This window comes from Telopea speciosissima, chromosome 11 (assembly GCF_018873765.1).
Source record: "Telopea speciosissima isolate NSW1024214 ecotype Mountain lineage chromosome 11, Tspe_v1, whole genome shotgun sequence".
In the NCBI taxonomy this organism is placed as follows: Eukaryota; Viridiplantae; Streptophyta; class Magnoliopsida; order Proteales; family Proteaceae; genus Telopea; species Telopea speciosissima.
The window spans coordinates 55,661,758-55,676,259 of record NC_057926.1 but is presented as its reverse complement, the minus strand read 5'-3'; the positions used below and the strand labels follow the sequence as shown (position 1 = coordinate 55,676,259).

General features: G+C 39.9%; 3 protein-coding genes across 3 annotated transcripts; 1 reads left to right on the top strand and 2 right to left on the bottom strand.

Moving 5' to 3' along the window:
- Window positions 1–2,232: 2,232 nt before the first annotated feature.
- LOC122645404 lies at window positions 2,233–2,688 on the bottom strand. Its single transcript, XM_043838712.1, has one exon. The coding sequence runs from the start codon at window positions 2,686–2,688 to the stop codon at window positions 2,233–2,235; it is 456 nt and encodes a 151-aa protein (XP_043694647.1).
- A 2,090-nt stretch (window positions 2,689–4,778) lies between these two features.
- LOC122645403 (egg cell-secreted protein 1.2-like) lies at window positions 4,779–5,213 on the top strand. Its single transcript, XM_043838711.1, has one exon. The coding sequence runs from the start codon at window positions 4,779–4,781 to the stop codon at window positions 5,211–5,213; it is 435 nt and encodes a 144-aa protein (XP_043694646.1).
- A 460-nt stretch (window positions 5,214–5,673) lies between these two features.
- On the bottom strand, window positions 5,674–6,591 carry LOC122645402 (fasciclin-like arabinogalactan protein 19). Its single transcript, XM_043838710.1, has one exon. The coding sequence runs from the start codon at window positions 6,529–6,531 to the stop codon at window positions 5,674–5,676; it is 858 nt and encodes a 285-aa protein (XP_043694645.1). The 5' UTR covers window positions 6,532–6,591.
- Window positions 6,592–14,502: the final 7,911 nt, after the last annotated feature.

The window sequence follows — 14,502 nt, the reverse complement described above, 5'->3', positions numbered from 1 at the left end:
GGACACATCATATGTCCAAAATACACATTTATTCTGGGGCTTGATTGAGGACCCATTATTGGGTTGAAGTACACATTTATAGATGTCTCAAATCCAGACTTGGCCCAAATCTGAGGTGGAATTGAAATTTTGGGCTGGGTTGGGCCTTTCTTAGCCTAAAATCTTCATCTTAAAATTTTAGTGAAAATTATAAAAAACCCCTGTAGTTTGAAAAAATCACTCAGCTCCCTTCAAAATTACATTTACCTTCCCTTTGGAGGGATTAGGCATAATTTTGAGGGGGATCGGTGTATTTTTTTCAAACCACATGGGTGATAAACATAATTTTCCCTAAATTTTAAGCTGGAATCTTGCTGTTATTGCTCAACTGACCTAGCGGACCCATCAGTGGTCATAAAAATCTGCTCTCTATTTATGAATGGTCGAATATACTCCTACTATTCGTGATCCCCTATGGACATGGATTGAAGGCCTCGGTCAATGGATAACCATGGCTGAAGGAAAACTCGGTCATTTTTTCTATTATTTTTTCTTAATGGAGATTTGGATTGGATGTCTAACCCATTGACCATGGTTGAAGGAAAACTCAGTTCTTTTTTTCTATTTCTCTTTCTTAATGGAGGATTAGGATTGTATATCTTGTCCATTCATGGTATCGGCTGCCTAAACCTTGTTTGTCCAAATCCATGAGAGAGAGAGGGTGGTTCAATCTATTGGAGGTACGATGTCTTGTATTCCATTGCTTGCATTTGTGGGTTGATTCTAAAGGACCATAGGACCCGAGGCCTTGACGTTTGGAGGAATCCACCCACCTTGTGTATTTATCTTCGTTACAAGGAACTCGACGAACTAACGGGTCCATACAAGGGGTGACACCGAGAAAAAAATTTCAAAGTATATGGGTACGTCTCTCTCTCTCTCTCTCTCTATTTTAGCCTTACATTTCAACTAGACAAGTAATGGAGTAATCATAGGCTTAAAAATCTTTTAGAAAACAAATCCTACAGCGCGCTGCCATGTCTTGCCTAAGGTTGTCAAAATAAAATCAGAATCGAATATCGGAATCGGAACCGACCGTTTACGATCGAATAAAACCGCACCACAGAAAAATGATCTGGTTTTGATTTTATAGGTTCTCTTCCCGGTTCGGTTTTGATTTGCACCTCAAAACTGCTGTTCTAAACCAAATAAGAAACCGAATAGAAACCGGTACCTCTTACTCGAATACTAGTCCATGCATCAATTGGATTAATTAATAACATAATAATTAATTTAATAAACATAATTATTGTATCACTCTTGAAACATAAAATAAGTAAAATGTAATAGGTCAACTATATATTATATTTGTTCAAGTATGAATTGAAAATGATGTATGACGATAAAATGAATTAACTAAACCCTACTTTCTAATAAAATAAATAGTTTGTTTATCATGTGAGAGTGGAGAAGAAAAAAAATGGAAAAGCAAAGAACAGGAAAGGAATAGAATGACGGTTAAAGATGAAATATTTTTTTTTTTATCACATAGGCATGGGAAATATGATGAGTGAAGGAGACCGGGAGAGAATGGGGAAACACGAGAATATAAAGGCCTTGAAAACTAAGGATGTCTTCATTACTAGTTCTCAAAACGACACTACACAAACCGCATGTAAACCGGTTGTGAACCGGATAATGAAAACCGAATAGAAACCGGTAAAACCGGACCGTATGATTTTAGCTGATTCCTATCCGGTTCGATTTTGATATCACCTTATCAAAATGTAACTGCACCGCAATCAAACCGAATAACCAGAACTGCACCAATACACCCTTAGTCCTGTCTATGCTGTGCAGACAGGGCTGCACGCAATGACCACCTTAACCCCATTCGGGTAAGGCGGTCACTGTGCACGACCCTATGTCTGCACAGCACAGGCAGGACAAGGCAGCGCACCGTGGAAGATCTGAATCCGAATGTTTTATGGACGTCCAATAACAATAGAATGAAAATGTAATTCTTGATCGTTTTAAAATATTGTATAACAAGACCATTCCAATTATAAATACATATAAACAATCCAAACACACTTCCACACAAGAGTTTAGCATCTCGCACTCAAAACCATCAGAAATGGGAAGTCCCACACCTACATATAAACCCAAATTTCATTTTTTTTTCTTTTGGGAAGAGAAGATTTGAAAAAGAAGAAGAAGTAGCAAATACAAAAAGGTTTCTCGAGATCAGATTTAGTAGGCAACAAATTCTCGAGAAGCAGCGATTGAGTTGTAAACCTTAAGAACAAGTTTCTTGTCGAATTCATTCAACTTGGAAACAGATGGAATAGGTCTCCCTCTTGGAATCCTCTTTTCCCCGAAAACATTTTTGGGATCCTCCAAGTAGCCAATGTTGCCTGCGAGCCCAAGCATCATATTTATGTAACCTTCACGAATCTTCCCCAAAACCTTCATGGGCCACTTAAGTCTCAGTTGCAGTAGCTTGCGTGTTTCTCTTATCTTTGATGATGATGATGATGATGATGATGACCGTCGAGTATGAGTACTACAACTGTTCCCTCCTCCCAGCCTCAAGACCCTCAACTTCTTCCTGACGATGTATCCACCAGTACCATCGAGTCTCTGATATGTTCTCCCACTCCAAAACCTCTTCAAGCTCCCATAAATTGGAATTGAAGACATATCCATCTTCTCTCCTTCTTCTTCCTTTTCTTAAGATAGCTAGCGAGAGAGAGAGAGAGAGAGAGAGTGAAGCAGAGGAAGAGATCAGCTTTACTTTGATGAGTTTACTAGGAAGGCATTAAGAGATCCTTATATATAAGCAAGTAAACACTGATATCACTCTACCAGAAACCCAATGGGATGGAGGCCTTGTCAACACACTCGGTCTTACCAAGCATATTAATGACTAGTGAAATGAGAATAAGTCCATTCTGGTTTACGGATAGGTGATCATAACTATTAAAAAAAAATAAAAATCCAAAAGAGAATAATATATACCAAGTCATTGGGTTGACATTGTCTACTTTGAATGCCATTCTCATAATTTAGAATCCTATAATTAATATTCACACCAATATATAACAATGTATTAATATATAGCAGGTTTACTCAACTAAGTTGACTATACTTCATAAAATTCCGATTGGGGTTCGGGGCAAAATTCTTAAGTGCAGACATTTGGTGGTAGGAATCATTAGATTTGATACTGATGATGGTGGGGACATGGTTCTATGGCTTCTCCATCATCTTCTATGGGCTTTGGCAAGGGGTCCTCGAGTTGAGCTCACGTTTATGTACGATAACAGTTCTCAGCTGTTCAGATGGAATCCATTTATGTGGGTCTCACAAAATGGATTCCATCTATATAGTTGGGAGCTATTTTTGTACACTCACGTACGTACATGAACGTGAACTGGACTCAACATCCACTCAGATGTTCATAGTGAAAGACGGTCGGATACCAGTTTTGTACTTTTGTTATGAAAAATACAAAAGTTTTTTGTCTTTCCAAATGTAGGCAATAGTTTAATAAAAACCCAATGCCCCTCTTGCATGACACTTTTTCTGAGATCTCTTACCTAATGATATCTCTTCGAACCCTTTTTTTTTTTGTTTTTCCGTGAAGGTGCACTTGAAAAACAGATGGTCCCTACTCTTGCCCAACAAAATTAAGTAGTAAAAAGGGACGCTATTAGGAGGTTTCTCTTCTGAAGCTGATCATTTCATAAGGAGGGTGCAACCAAAAAACCTCCTAGTCATTACTGATTGCCGAGGGATGCAGATTTGAAACCATATACCACTTTAGGGTTGGGGCAGCGTATGACTTCCCAATCCAATTTTGTAGTAAAAAGGCCAAAGGGGGTGTCTTTCCAAATGATGGAGTCTGGACTCTGGATCATGCTCATTCTGCCTATTAATAGTGCTCAATTGTCCTCATTCCTGAATGAGATTTACTGAAGAGGACCCTGGGCTGCAAAGACCATCTCTAAGAATAGAGTGCACTGTATCCAATTTGTCTGAACCTGCATCAATACTGGATACAGCCTTTGTACCTATTAAGAAGAGTACCACCCGAATGAAAAGCAACAAAGGTCAAGCCAGATCTTTGTAGAGGACTCATTCTTAATAATGGGAAAAAGATCTCTACTTGGTCGCATGGTCTCTACACAAGCGTCTAGGCCAATGGGTGAACACACCTGGGTATCTACCCAGGGAGCAGAGGCATCATCTCACTGTGCTCTGTGATAGGGTGTAGGAAACACAAGCAAGTAGAGATCTTTTTCCCTATGATGAATAAAAAAGGGCGGGGGAGAATGTTCTCTGCGTGGGATGGGCAAGAGAATGCTAACCGGTCATGGTAGCCCCTGCACTAGTAGGGGGCCAATGAGAATGTGCACAGAGGAATTAATTGGTTTGGATGAGATTTTTTATTTCACTAGGGGCTGAGGGGTCGTTTCGTGTGCTCCAGTGTCACACTGTCTCTTTTTCCCTTTAAAGGATGGTGCATATTCGGAAGTTGAAGCCTTGAAGCTCGACATAAATGGGTGGGAGACCAAGTGGAAACAACTCTCATTTGTTCAGTTACGACCGTCTGTGATTCAATCATGGCAGTTTTGGAGTCGTATGGTCTCGTCCGTCATTAACCCAAATCAATACTCAGGGAGGTTATGTCCTATAAATAAGCGGAACACATCGAATTGTTCAAGCACAAATCTCACCAATTTCAGAAATCCCTCTCTCATGATCATCACTGAGAATTAAGAAAGAAGCTAGCCATGGCTCTCAACAATTTAATTTCCTTGTTAGTAGTCATGTCATGCGTAATTGGTCCTGTTGCTATGGTTGTGGCACGAGAGTTGCCACCACTTAAGCCCGGACAAGACCTCGCAGCTCGTCTAGAGAGCGGAGGAGGAGGGGGTGGCATGGTAGAATGCTGGAATGCGCTGCTAGAATTGCGGTCGTGCACCAACGAGATCATCCTCTTCTTCATGGACGGTGAGGCTTATCTTGGCCTCGAATGCTGCCGAGCCATCCGTTTCATTACTCGTCAGTGCTGGCCCTCGATGCTTACCAATCTGGGTTTCACCGCCGAGGAGGGCGACATTCTCCAAGACTACTGTGCGTCATCTCCCTCGCCGTCCCAATCCCCAGCTCCATCTCCCTTGTTTTCTGTCCCACCCCCTACTGCTCTTATTGCTGTCGTTGGTTAATTTAAGAAAGGTTTGTAATGGTTGTTTGAATTGCAGGAATTAATAAAATCGTTTGGGGTTGGTTATCATCATTAAGTCTCATACTTTCTCTGTATCAGTGAATTTAATTAGCTAGTTTTGTGGTAAGGTTAAAGGGTCCTTCCAGATTCCAGATTTCTGAGCAATACTCTCTCAAAATTAAAAAGGAAATATCAAAATTAAAACTAAGAAGTTGCAGAGAAACAGAATTCTACTACTGTGTTCTATTCTACAGAACAATTTGAATTTGAAAAGCCACCATTTTCTTACACGATTTCAAAAAGAAATCATATGACAATACTGAGAATCGGACTAAACAATTGAACTAGAAGAAAAAGAAAATGGATCTTTAACCGGAAAAAGAATTGGATGGTTTCGAAACGAAACTGAAAATCACCAGAGTAGGATCAAACATCAAACACGAGCGTATAATGGAGAAGAATTACTGACGCCTGCCCCCGTCGCTCCTAACTTTCTTCCCGTGCCGTTTCTTGCCCCTGCGATGCTCATGGTGTTGCCCGCGCTTTCTAAATCCTGAACTCACGTTAACTGGCGCTGGAGAACTTGCCGGTGTTGTTAAATCCTGCATTGTCGGCACTGGTGATATTAAAGGTGTTATGAAATCTTGCATCGTCGGAGACAGAAGTGGCCACAAATAGTCGATGGAAGTGGGAGCGGGAGACATTGCAGGAGGAAGAATAATCGAATCGCCAGAAACGATCTTCCCTTCCGGAAATCTGACAGCAAGAATTCCATCGAGTCCATGTACGACAATGCTGGGACCCACGTATAGGTTGGGAATAGAAATCGGAACGTCGTCGACGATCAGGGCGGCGGAGAAGTTTATCTCCATGGTGTGATTAATGGAGATAAAGATAATATGATTAGGGACCAGACTGTCGAGGTAAGGCACCTGAGACATAGAGGCGATTTGAAGATCGGAGATGGTGAGACGATGAGGGGATACATGGAATCGTAAGGTCTGAATGTAATCTGAAGCCTGTGACACCAGATCGAGATGGTAGAGGGTAGAGTTGGTGGGAGCGAAGAAGGTGAAAGAGTCGCCGCCGTCGAGGAGCTCGTACTTAAGATCGGAGGTTTCGATGGCATTGCCGAAGAGTTCATAGCCCTTCGATCGAAGGGCGTCAATGGCGGTCTCGAGCTCTGTTTCTGCGATTCCGGCGACTGGGAACACTGGTACTGAGAGGATGACGAAGAACAAAATGGTCAACAGAACGGTTGTCGCCGTCGATCTTCCGGCGAGGATCCATAAAATCGATCGAAGACGACGTTCCTCCATGGCCAGAGAGTGACTGAGAAAAAGAGAGAGTTTTGGCGGGACTTTCTTGAATCTTGAGACGTAGAAGTATTTACTGCGCAGATGACAGTTGGATTGCTTTCTCTATTTGTTTATATGAATTAATTCTGTTGTGTTCAGTTATCAGTTAAAGAGGAAGCCTCATCAACCGTTGGATCCGTAATTTCCAATTTGATCTAACGGCATAGAATACAATTGAGATTAAAGCTCTCTGGAGCGGGTGCTTTCAAGCACTGAAGATGGAAAGACTTGCCAATAAAGAGGAAGGTATGAGAATCTCTAGGGTAAGGGTAGACTACTCTGTTGAATTCAAGTTACCCCTGAATCTGACCTTATTTACAACTCTACCCTATGAATAGTTTCGCTTGAGCATGCTGTTAAAAAAACAGAAAAACGCACCCTAGTTGCATGGCCTATGCGCCTAAAGCCTTAGACACAGGGGCGTGAAATGACCACCGTGCCTCTATAGAAAGACGAAAATCTCGCCCCATTTGATGCTTGCATATGCTTCCATTGGCCCAAACGTTGGTATAAGGATTATATGACCGGGTAACATTCTCTTGTCCTAAAAAAAGATTCTCTTTTGCAATTGGGGGAGAGGAAAAGTTTTTTTAACAGTAGGGATCAGAATCAGGCCGACTCTGATCTCGATGCTTTACAAATGAAAATACCGACAACTTTGTGTAGAGGTTGTTTCCCAAGTAACGGACCCATAACCAGTTACCGTTGACCAAGGTCCAATTATGATTCATACCATGGTTCTAAAAAATGGTATCTAGATCAGTATCGATTTTATCGATATTGATACAGACTGATTGTATTAGATCAAATCAGACGGTTTTCTTTTAATTTTACTCAACCTTTTTTAGATATATTTATATTTATCCCCCAGTTAGAACCATTCCACCGATATAGGATCAAATAGATAGACGATACCGATACAGATCGACCAATATACCAGATCTGATTTTGTTTTTTAAAAACGATTCTTACCGGATTTGTAGGGTTAGGGTATATCATGGATGGACAGGTGATGTATATTGTTAGACAATGTCATTAATATGTATTTATTCTTGTGTATTTTGTTTTCACAGTACCCTTATAACATTCATAGCTATAAATATTAATGACAGGCCAGTCTCTATTACACATTTTATGCATGGTTGCAGCAATAAGTCCCTTTTATTTTTATTTTTTTCTTTCTATCCCTTTAATACAGGGACGTAATCAATTAAAAATTGGACAGGACAACCCTATCTGATGTGTGGCCTCTACACCAGTATGGGGCCAATGGAAGCATGTACAAAAACATCATTGAGACGGGATGGCATAGGAGCTAGCCATGCAGCCTAGAAACTAAGAGGCACTACAAAAACCTTAGACAAGGTAAAAAGGATAAGATTCCAAAACAATGCAATCCACACTTTCGCAAAACAATCAGAAATGGGAAGATGAAAATTCTTCATCGTCCCATAGGATAAAGATCAAACAAACATATAAACCCAAAATTCTTTTTTTGGGTAGAGAAGAAGTGAAGAAAAAGTAGTAAATACAAAAAGGTTACTTGAGATCAGAAGCAACAAATTCCCGAGATGCAGCAATGGAGTTGTAAACCTTAAGAACAAATTCCTTGTCAAATTCATTCAACTTGGAAACTGATGGAACGGGTCTCCCTCTTGGAATCCTCTTTTCCCCGAAAACATTTTTTGGATCCTCCAAGTAGCCAATATTGCCTGCAACCCCAAGCATCATATTTATGTAACCTTCACGAATCTTCCTCAAAACCTTCATGGGCCACTTAATTCTCAGTTGCAATTGCTTTCGTATTTCTCTTGTCTTTGATGATGATGATGATGATGACCGTCGAATGCTACAACTGTTCCCTCCTCCAAGCCTCAAGACCCTCAACTTCTTCTTGATGATGTATCCACCACCATCGAGTCTCTGATATGTTCTCCCACTCCAGTACCTCTTTAAGCTCCCGTAGATTGGAATTGAAGCAGACTTATCCATCTTTTCTCCTTCTTCTTGCTTTTCTTTAGATATAGAGAGAAAGAGAATGAAGCTCAGGAAGTGACCAGCTTATTTGATGAGTATATGGGAAGGCATTAAGAGACCCTAATATATATAGAGAGACAAGTAAACACTAACATCACTCCACAAGCACCACAACAGGACGGCCATCTCCCTTGAGGCCTTATCAACAGATTTGGTCTTTTCAAACTCATTAATGACTTCTGAGATGAGAACAAGTCCATTTAATTAGAAACCCCTTAAACCAATTTTTTAGTTACTTTTTAATAAAACTTCTAGGGGCTGGCCCGGGTGTCCTAGTGAATATTCGAGTTTATAAATAAATAAAAAAAATCCACTTAGAAGCCCAATAAGATTGACTCTAATGTTCTTCACACTAATTATGTACAGTGATAGGTTTTACGTACTCATCTTTTCGAAAATATATAAATGTAGTTTATACCAAGTCATTGGGTTGAAATTGTCTACCCTGTACCAATCTTCAGCCTCATACCTTTGAATTCAATAATGTTTATACTGTATTAATAGAAGGTTTTACCTGAGCTTAATTAATTTGCCTCAACTAAGTTGACTTTAATTAATTTGGATGTATATACCATTGACCACCTTGTTAATCCTTTTTGTATTTATTAGGCTCACTGGTAATGTAAAAAGGATCAAAGGCATTAATTAATGGGTTAGTGGATTATTTCTCAAGCCGATTTGATTGTAAAATGGCCAAAGAAGTACCTTTCCAAGTGATGGAATTTGGATCATAAATACTCATTTTCTCCGATTAATACTGTGTAATTGCCCCCACAACTGAATGAGATCCACTGAAGAGTAGGGCCCAAGGCTCCAACAGCCATCTCTAAGAATAGATTGCATTGTTTCTAATTTGTATGAAGTCGCATCATACTTGATACGGTCTCATCCTTATTGAAAAGAAGAGGAATAGAACATTATCCGGTCGTGCGCTGGCTGTGGTGATCACACCTAGATACATAACCGCCTTGGGATGTCTGGGAATTTCCGTCTTTACATGGGGGTTATGTCTCTAGCACATGATTGGGTAACGTTCTTTCTCCCTAAAAAGGATATCAATCAGTCAGATGCCAAGGGTCGAGCCAGAGCTTTGTGGAGGACCCCATTCCCAATAATATGATGAATAAATTGTTCAACGGAAACTTGTACTTGAGAATCTTCTTCCACACCCAAGAGCTAGCAATTCTATGTAGGTTGTTGCACTATCTAAATAGAATCAAACTTCAAATACCTATGGTGAACCATCTCGTCTATAAGGAATCCTTTTGGGAAGCCACCCGCCATAGTTGTTGTTGTCAGTTTATGTCTTTGATAAGTTTCACTACCAAGTCACCCTCTACCTTGGGTACGCGAGTGGTGTTCCATGCAATGTACTAGATTAATTTGCATCTCCAAATTAGGCCTTAACCAAAGAAAGCTTGAGAACATAGATTCCAACTTTGTCATAACATGCATGCTTAGGAATTGAGGAAATAAGTTGGAGACGCTCTACAAAGGAAAGAAATCGATTTCTTTTAACAATCTCCTATCGGTCTTGGTCTTGGTTTTTTCATATAAATCTAATTGTGAACAAAAAATCAAATTTCTGTTAAGGATTTCTGCTCCTACCAATACAAGCATTTGGTGGCCGGCATACTTACATTGTTCTAAATCAGATAAATCTTTGCACATTGCCATCATACAATATTCTTAAAATCTTAAGGGTTTTTAGAATTGTGTAAGACTAAGGCTGAAGAGGATACATACACCTATTGTCCATATCAATATTTGAATTTGAAGTGTTCTAAATTCAAATTACAACGTAGTCTGGGTCTTGTGCCAAGTATGATCTCAGACAGAGCCTATTGGAGGGCAAGGATCCACATTGTTGACACCATGTAGCTGAGATTTCTTGAGATCCTGGGTTATCCTCTTTCTTCTTACTTTCATTTTTCATTTTTCACTTATCTCATTTCTTCATTTTTATCCTTGATCCTTCTTACTTTCCTTTCCCTACTTTGTTTTAAAAAGATCCATGTAGCCGACCCCATTTAGTTGGGATAAGGTTGAATTAATGTTTTTTTTTTGTTGGGGTACAACCTCTTATCCGTACGTGTACATATACACTTAGTTTCACCATACGTACAGGTACCCATCCTTACAAATACATACATATAGATACTACCCATACGTACAAGTACCTATATATACACTTACAAGCACTTATACGTACAGGTACGTAAGAGGCTTTTAAATCCTACAAATACTAAAATTTGGGTCTGCCACGGATGAAACAATTTGCACCTCTACTCCTCTAGTCTGTATTCAATATTGTATTTCTATTGTCACTGTATACTATTATATATGATCGATGACAGTATACTGTTTCTATATTGTGGTTCGGTTCTGTTTCCGTATTGTGTTCATAGATTGTTCTTCATTACTCCATCCTCTACTGAGTATATATAGTCATTCGAATTCCCAATGTAATCACATTTGGTATTATAGCCTATATGATTTGAGAGGAATTTTTATCCTCTCAATTTGCCTGCCCGTACTTGACATCAAGTACATCTAATAGAGGGAGATGGACCCCATGTGGACCCCACCTCAGGCATTATGTTCGGGCAATGGGTAGGATAGTCATTTACGTCCCCTCTGTTAGACATACTTGACGTCAAGTATGGGCAGGCAAATTGAGAGGATAAAGATCCATTTAAGAGAGTTGTTTTATCTTAGAAGAATAGGTGCAAGGTCAACTCGTATTGTAGAATTGGAACATCCAAAAACCTTAAAAGACAATTTTCTTTTAAGATATGACTCAACTCTATTATGAATTTTTAATTGCTCCTACCAATACAAGAATTTGGTGACATATTACAGTTTTCTACATCAGATATGTCTTTACAATTTGCCATCATACAATATTCTTACAAAAGGCAACAAATTCTCGAGATGCAGCAATTGAGTTGTAAACCTTAAGGACATGTTTCCTGTCGAATTCCTTCAACTTGGAAACCGATGGAATGGGCCTGCCTCTTGGAATCCTCTTTTCCCCGAAAACATTTTTGGGGTCCTCCATGTAGCCAATATTGCCTGCGAGCCCAAGCATCATGTTTATGTAACCTTCACGAATCTTCCCCAAAACCTTCATGGGCCACTTAAACTTCAGTTGCAGTAGCTTTGGTGTTTCTCTTATCTTTGATGATGATGATGACCGTCGACGTCGACTACTGTTCCCTCCTCCAAGCCTCAACACCCTCAACTTCTTCCTGACAATATATCCACCGTCGAGTCTCTGATATGTTCTCCCACTCCAATACCTCTTCAAGCTCCCATAAATTGGAATTGAAGGAGACGTATCCATCTTCTCTCCCCCTCCTAGTTCCTTTTCTTAAGATAGCTATAGAGAGAGAGAGAGAGATGATATGGGAAGGCAATATTAAAGCGACCCTTATATAGATAAGTAAACAGTAAACATAACTCTACAAGCAACACAACAAGACGGCTATCTCCCCTGAGCTAGGCCTACTCAACAGACTCAGTCTTTCAAATCTCATTAATGATTTATGAGATGAGTGCAAATCCATTTAGAAATCCAAAAACATACATGAGAAACCTACTAAGATTGACTCTAATGTCCACACTAATAATGTTTAGTAAAAGATTTTACTTATCTTCTCCCAAAAAAAATATATAGTTTATAGTTAATACCAAGTCATTAGGTTGAAATTGTCTATCCTGTACCATTATTCAGCCTCATAATTAAGTTGGATTCTATAATGTTTACACCAATAAAGTAGTAATAGCAGGTTTTGGGCGAGCTTTGCCTCAATTATGTTGACTTTAATTAATTTGGAAACATTTGACCCTAATCCTTCTACTATTTACGGGCCATACTGGTAATGGTGGAAAAAGGATCAAAGGCATTGGGTTCCTCCTCCTCTCAAGCTGATCTTTCACACGGAGAGTGTCAACCAAATATCTCCAAGTCGTTACTGATTGCTTAGGGATATATCCGGATATGAAACCACACACTTGACATCCACTCCACTTCGAGAGGGGATTGGGTCCTCGTACAAGTACCGTCCGAGGCCTTCTAGGGCCACTCATATGGAATCCACTATAGGATCCATAGGAGGAGTGGAAGAGCTCGGTTCCTCTCTAATGACATTTAATCACTAGCTAGAGTCCCTCTCGCACCATCCATGGGGTGTGGGTCCTCTCCAATGACATTTAACCCATCGATGGGATCGACTCTAGTGGTTATATGCCAAGTGAGCTAGAGGATCTGGATTCAGAGTGGAATTCACTATAGGACCTATAGGAATGGATTCCATGTGAGTGGCCCTGGAGGGCCTTGGGACGATAAATGTACAAGGACACGATCTAGTGTCATCCACTTCAAGTTTGGGGCAGCGGATGATTTCCCAAGCCAATTTGATTGTAAAAAAGCCAAAGGGGTGCCTTTCCAAGTGATGGAATTCAGATCATACTATCATTTCTCCTATTAATACTCCTCAATTGCCCCACACCTGAATGAGATGCACTGAAAAGGACCCTAGGCTCCAACAGCCATATCTAAGATAATGGTTTCCTTCTAATTAAGTAGAATACCAACCAGATGCCAAGGGTCGAGCCAGAGCTTTGTACAGAACCCCCCATTCCCTATAATATGATCAATAAATGACTCGGCATGAGACTGGTATTTGAGAATCTTCCTCCACATGCAAGAACTAGCAATTCTAAGTACGTAGGTAAGTAGCATCCAAATATAATCAAACTTCAAATATATATGGTGAAACCAGCTCATTCATAAGGAATCCTTCTGGGAAGCCAGCCACCATATTTGCTTCAGAATGTTTGTCAAATTCATGCCTTGGGTATATTTCACTCCCAGCCACCCTTTGTCCTCAGGCTCGCGAATGATGTTCCATGCAATGTAGTAGATCTGCATCTCCAAACTAGGCCTTGAAAACATTTTAGTAAGGGGAAAGTGTTTTCTATAGGGGAGCATGGCCCTGTGCATGTGTGGCCAATGGAAGTGCACGTAAAAGCATCAATACAAGTGGCATTTCCACCTTCCATGGAGGCAGGAGGAGATTGGACCATCTACACGTATGTGTATGTGTAGGTGAACATACATATAAGACGTAACCACTTGTCCCTTTTATTTCATAAATGCCCCTCCTTCCCTTGTAAATGTAAAAAATGGGACATGTGGTTGCCTCTCACATGTATGTGCAGGTGCATGTGCATGCAGATGAACCTAACTTGGTCATTTCACCCTCTCTCTCTCTCTCTCTCTCTCTCTCTCTCTCATTTCACTATTTTAGTCTTACATTTCAATCATACAACGAATGTAGTAATCAAAGGGTTGAGGTTTTATTACGGATCTCAGTAACAATAGAACGAGGCGGGCCTTGGTATAACTATAAGGTTGCTCCATGGGTTCGAGTCAAGAAACAGTTTCTTAAGACTGCGTCCATTATGACCCTCCTTAGACCCCGCAGTGGCGTAGGCATCGGACACTGGATACGCCCTTTTAATAACAATAGAATGAAAATGCAATTCTTGATCGTCATTAAATATTAAAGAAAAAAAACCATTACAAAATAGATACATACATACATACATTAATCCAAACAAACAGTCTCTCACAGAAGAGCTTAGCATATCGTACTCAAAACCATCTGAATTGGGAAGAGGAAACTTCTCCATCGTCCCACATGATATGATCAAACCCACATATATATATATATATATATATAAACCCAAAATTCTTTTTTGGGTATGTAGAGAGGAATTGAAGAAGAGGAAGAAGAAGTAAATACAAAAAGGTTCCTTAAGATCAGATCAGATCAGTAGGCAACAAATTCTCGAGAAGCAGCAATTGAGTTGTAAACCTTAAGAACA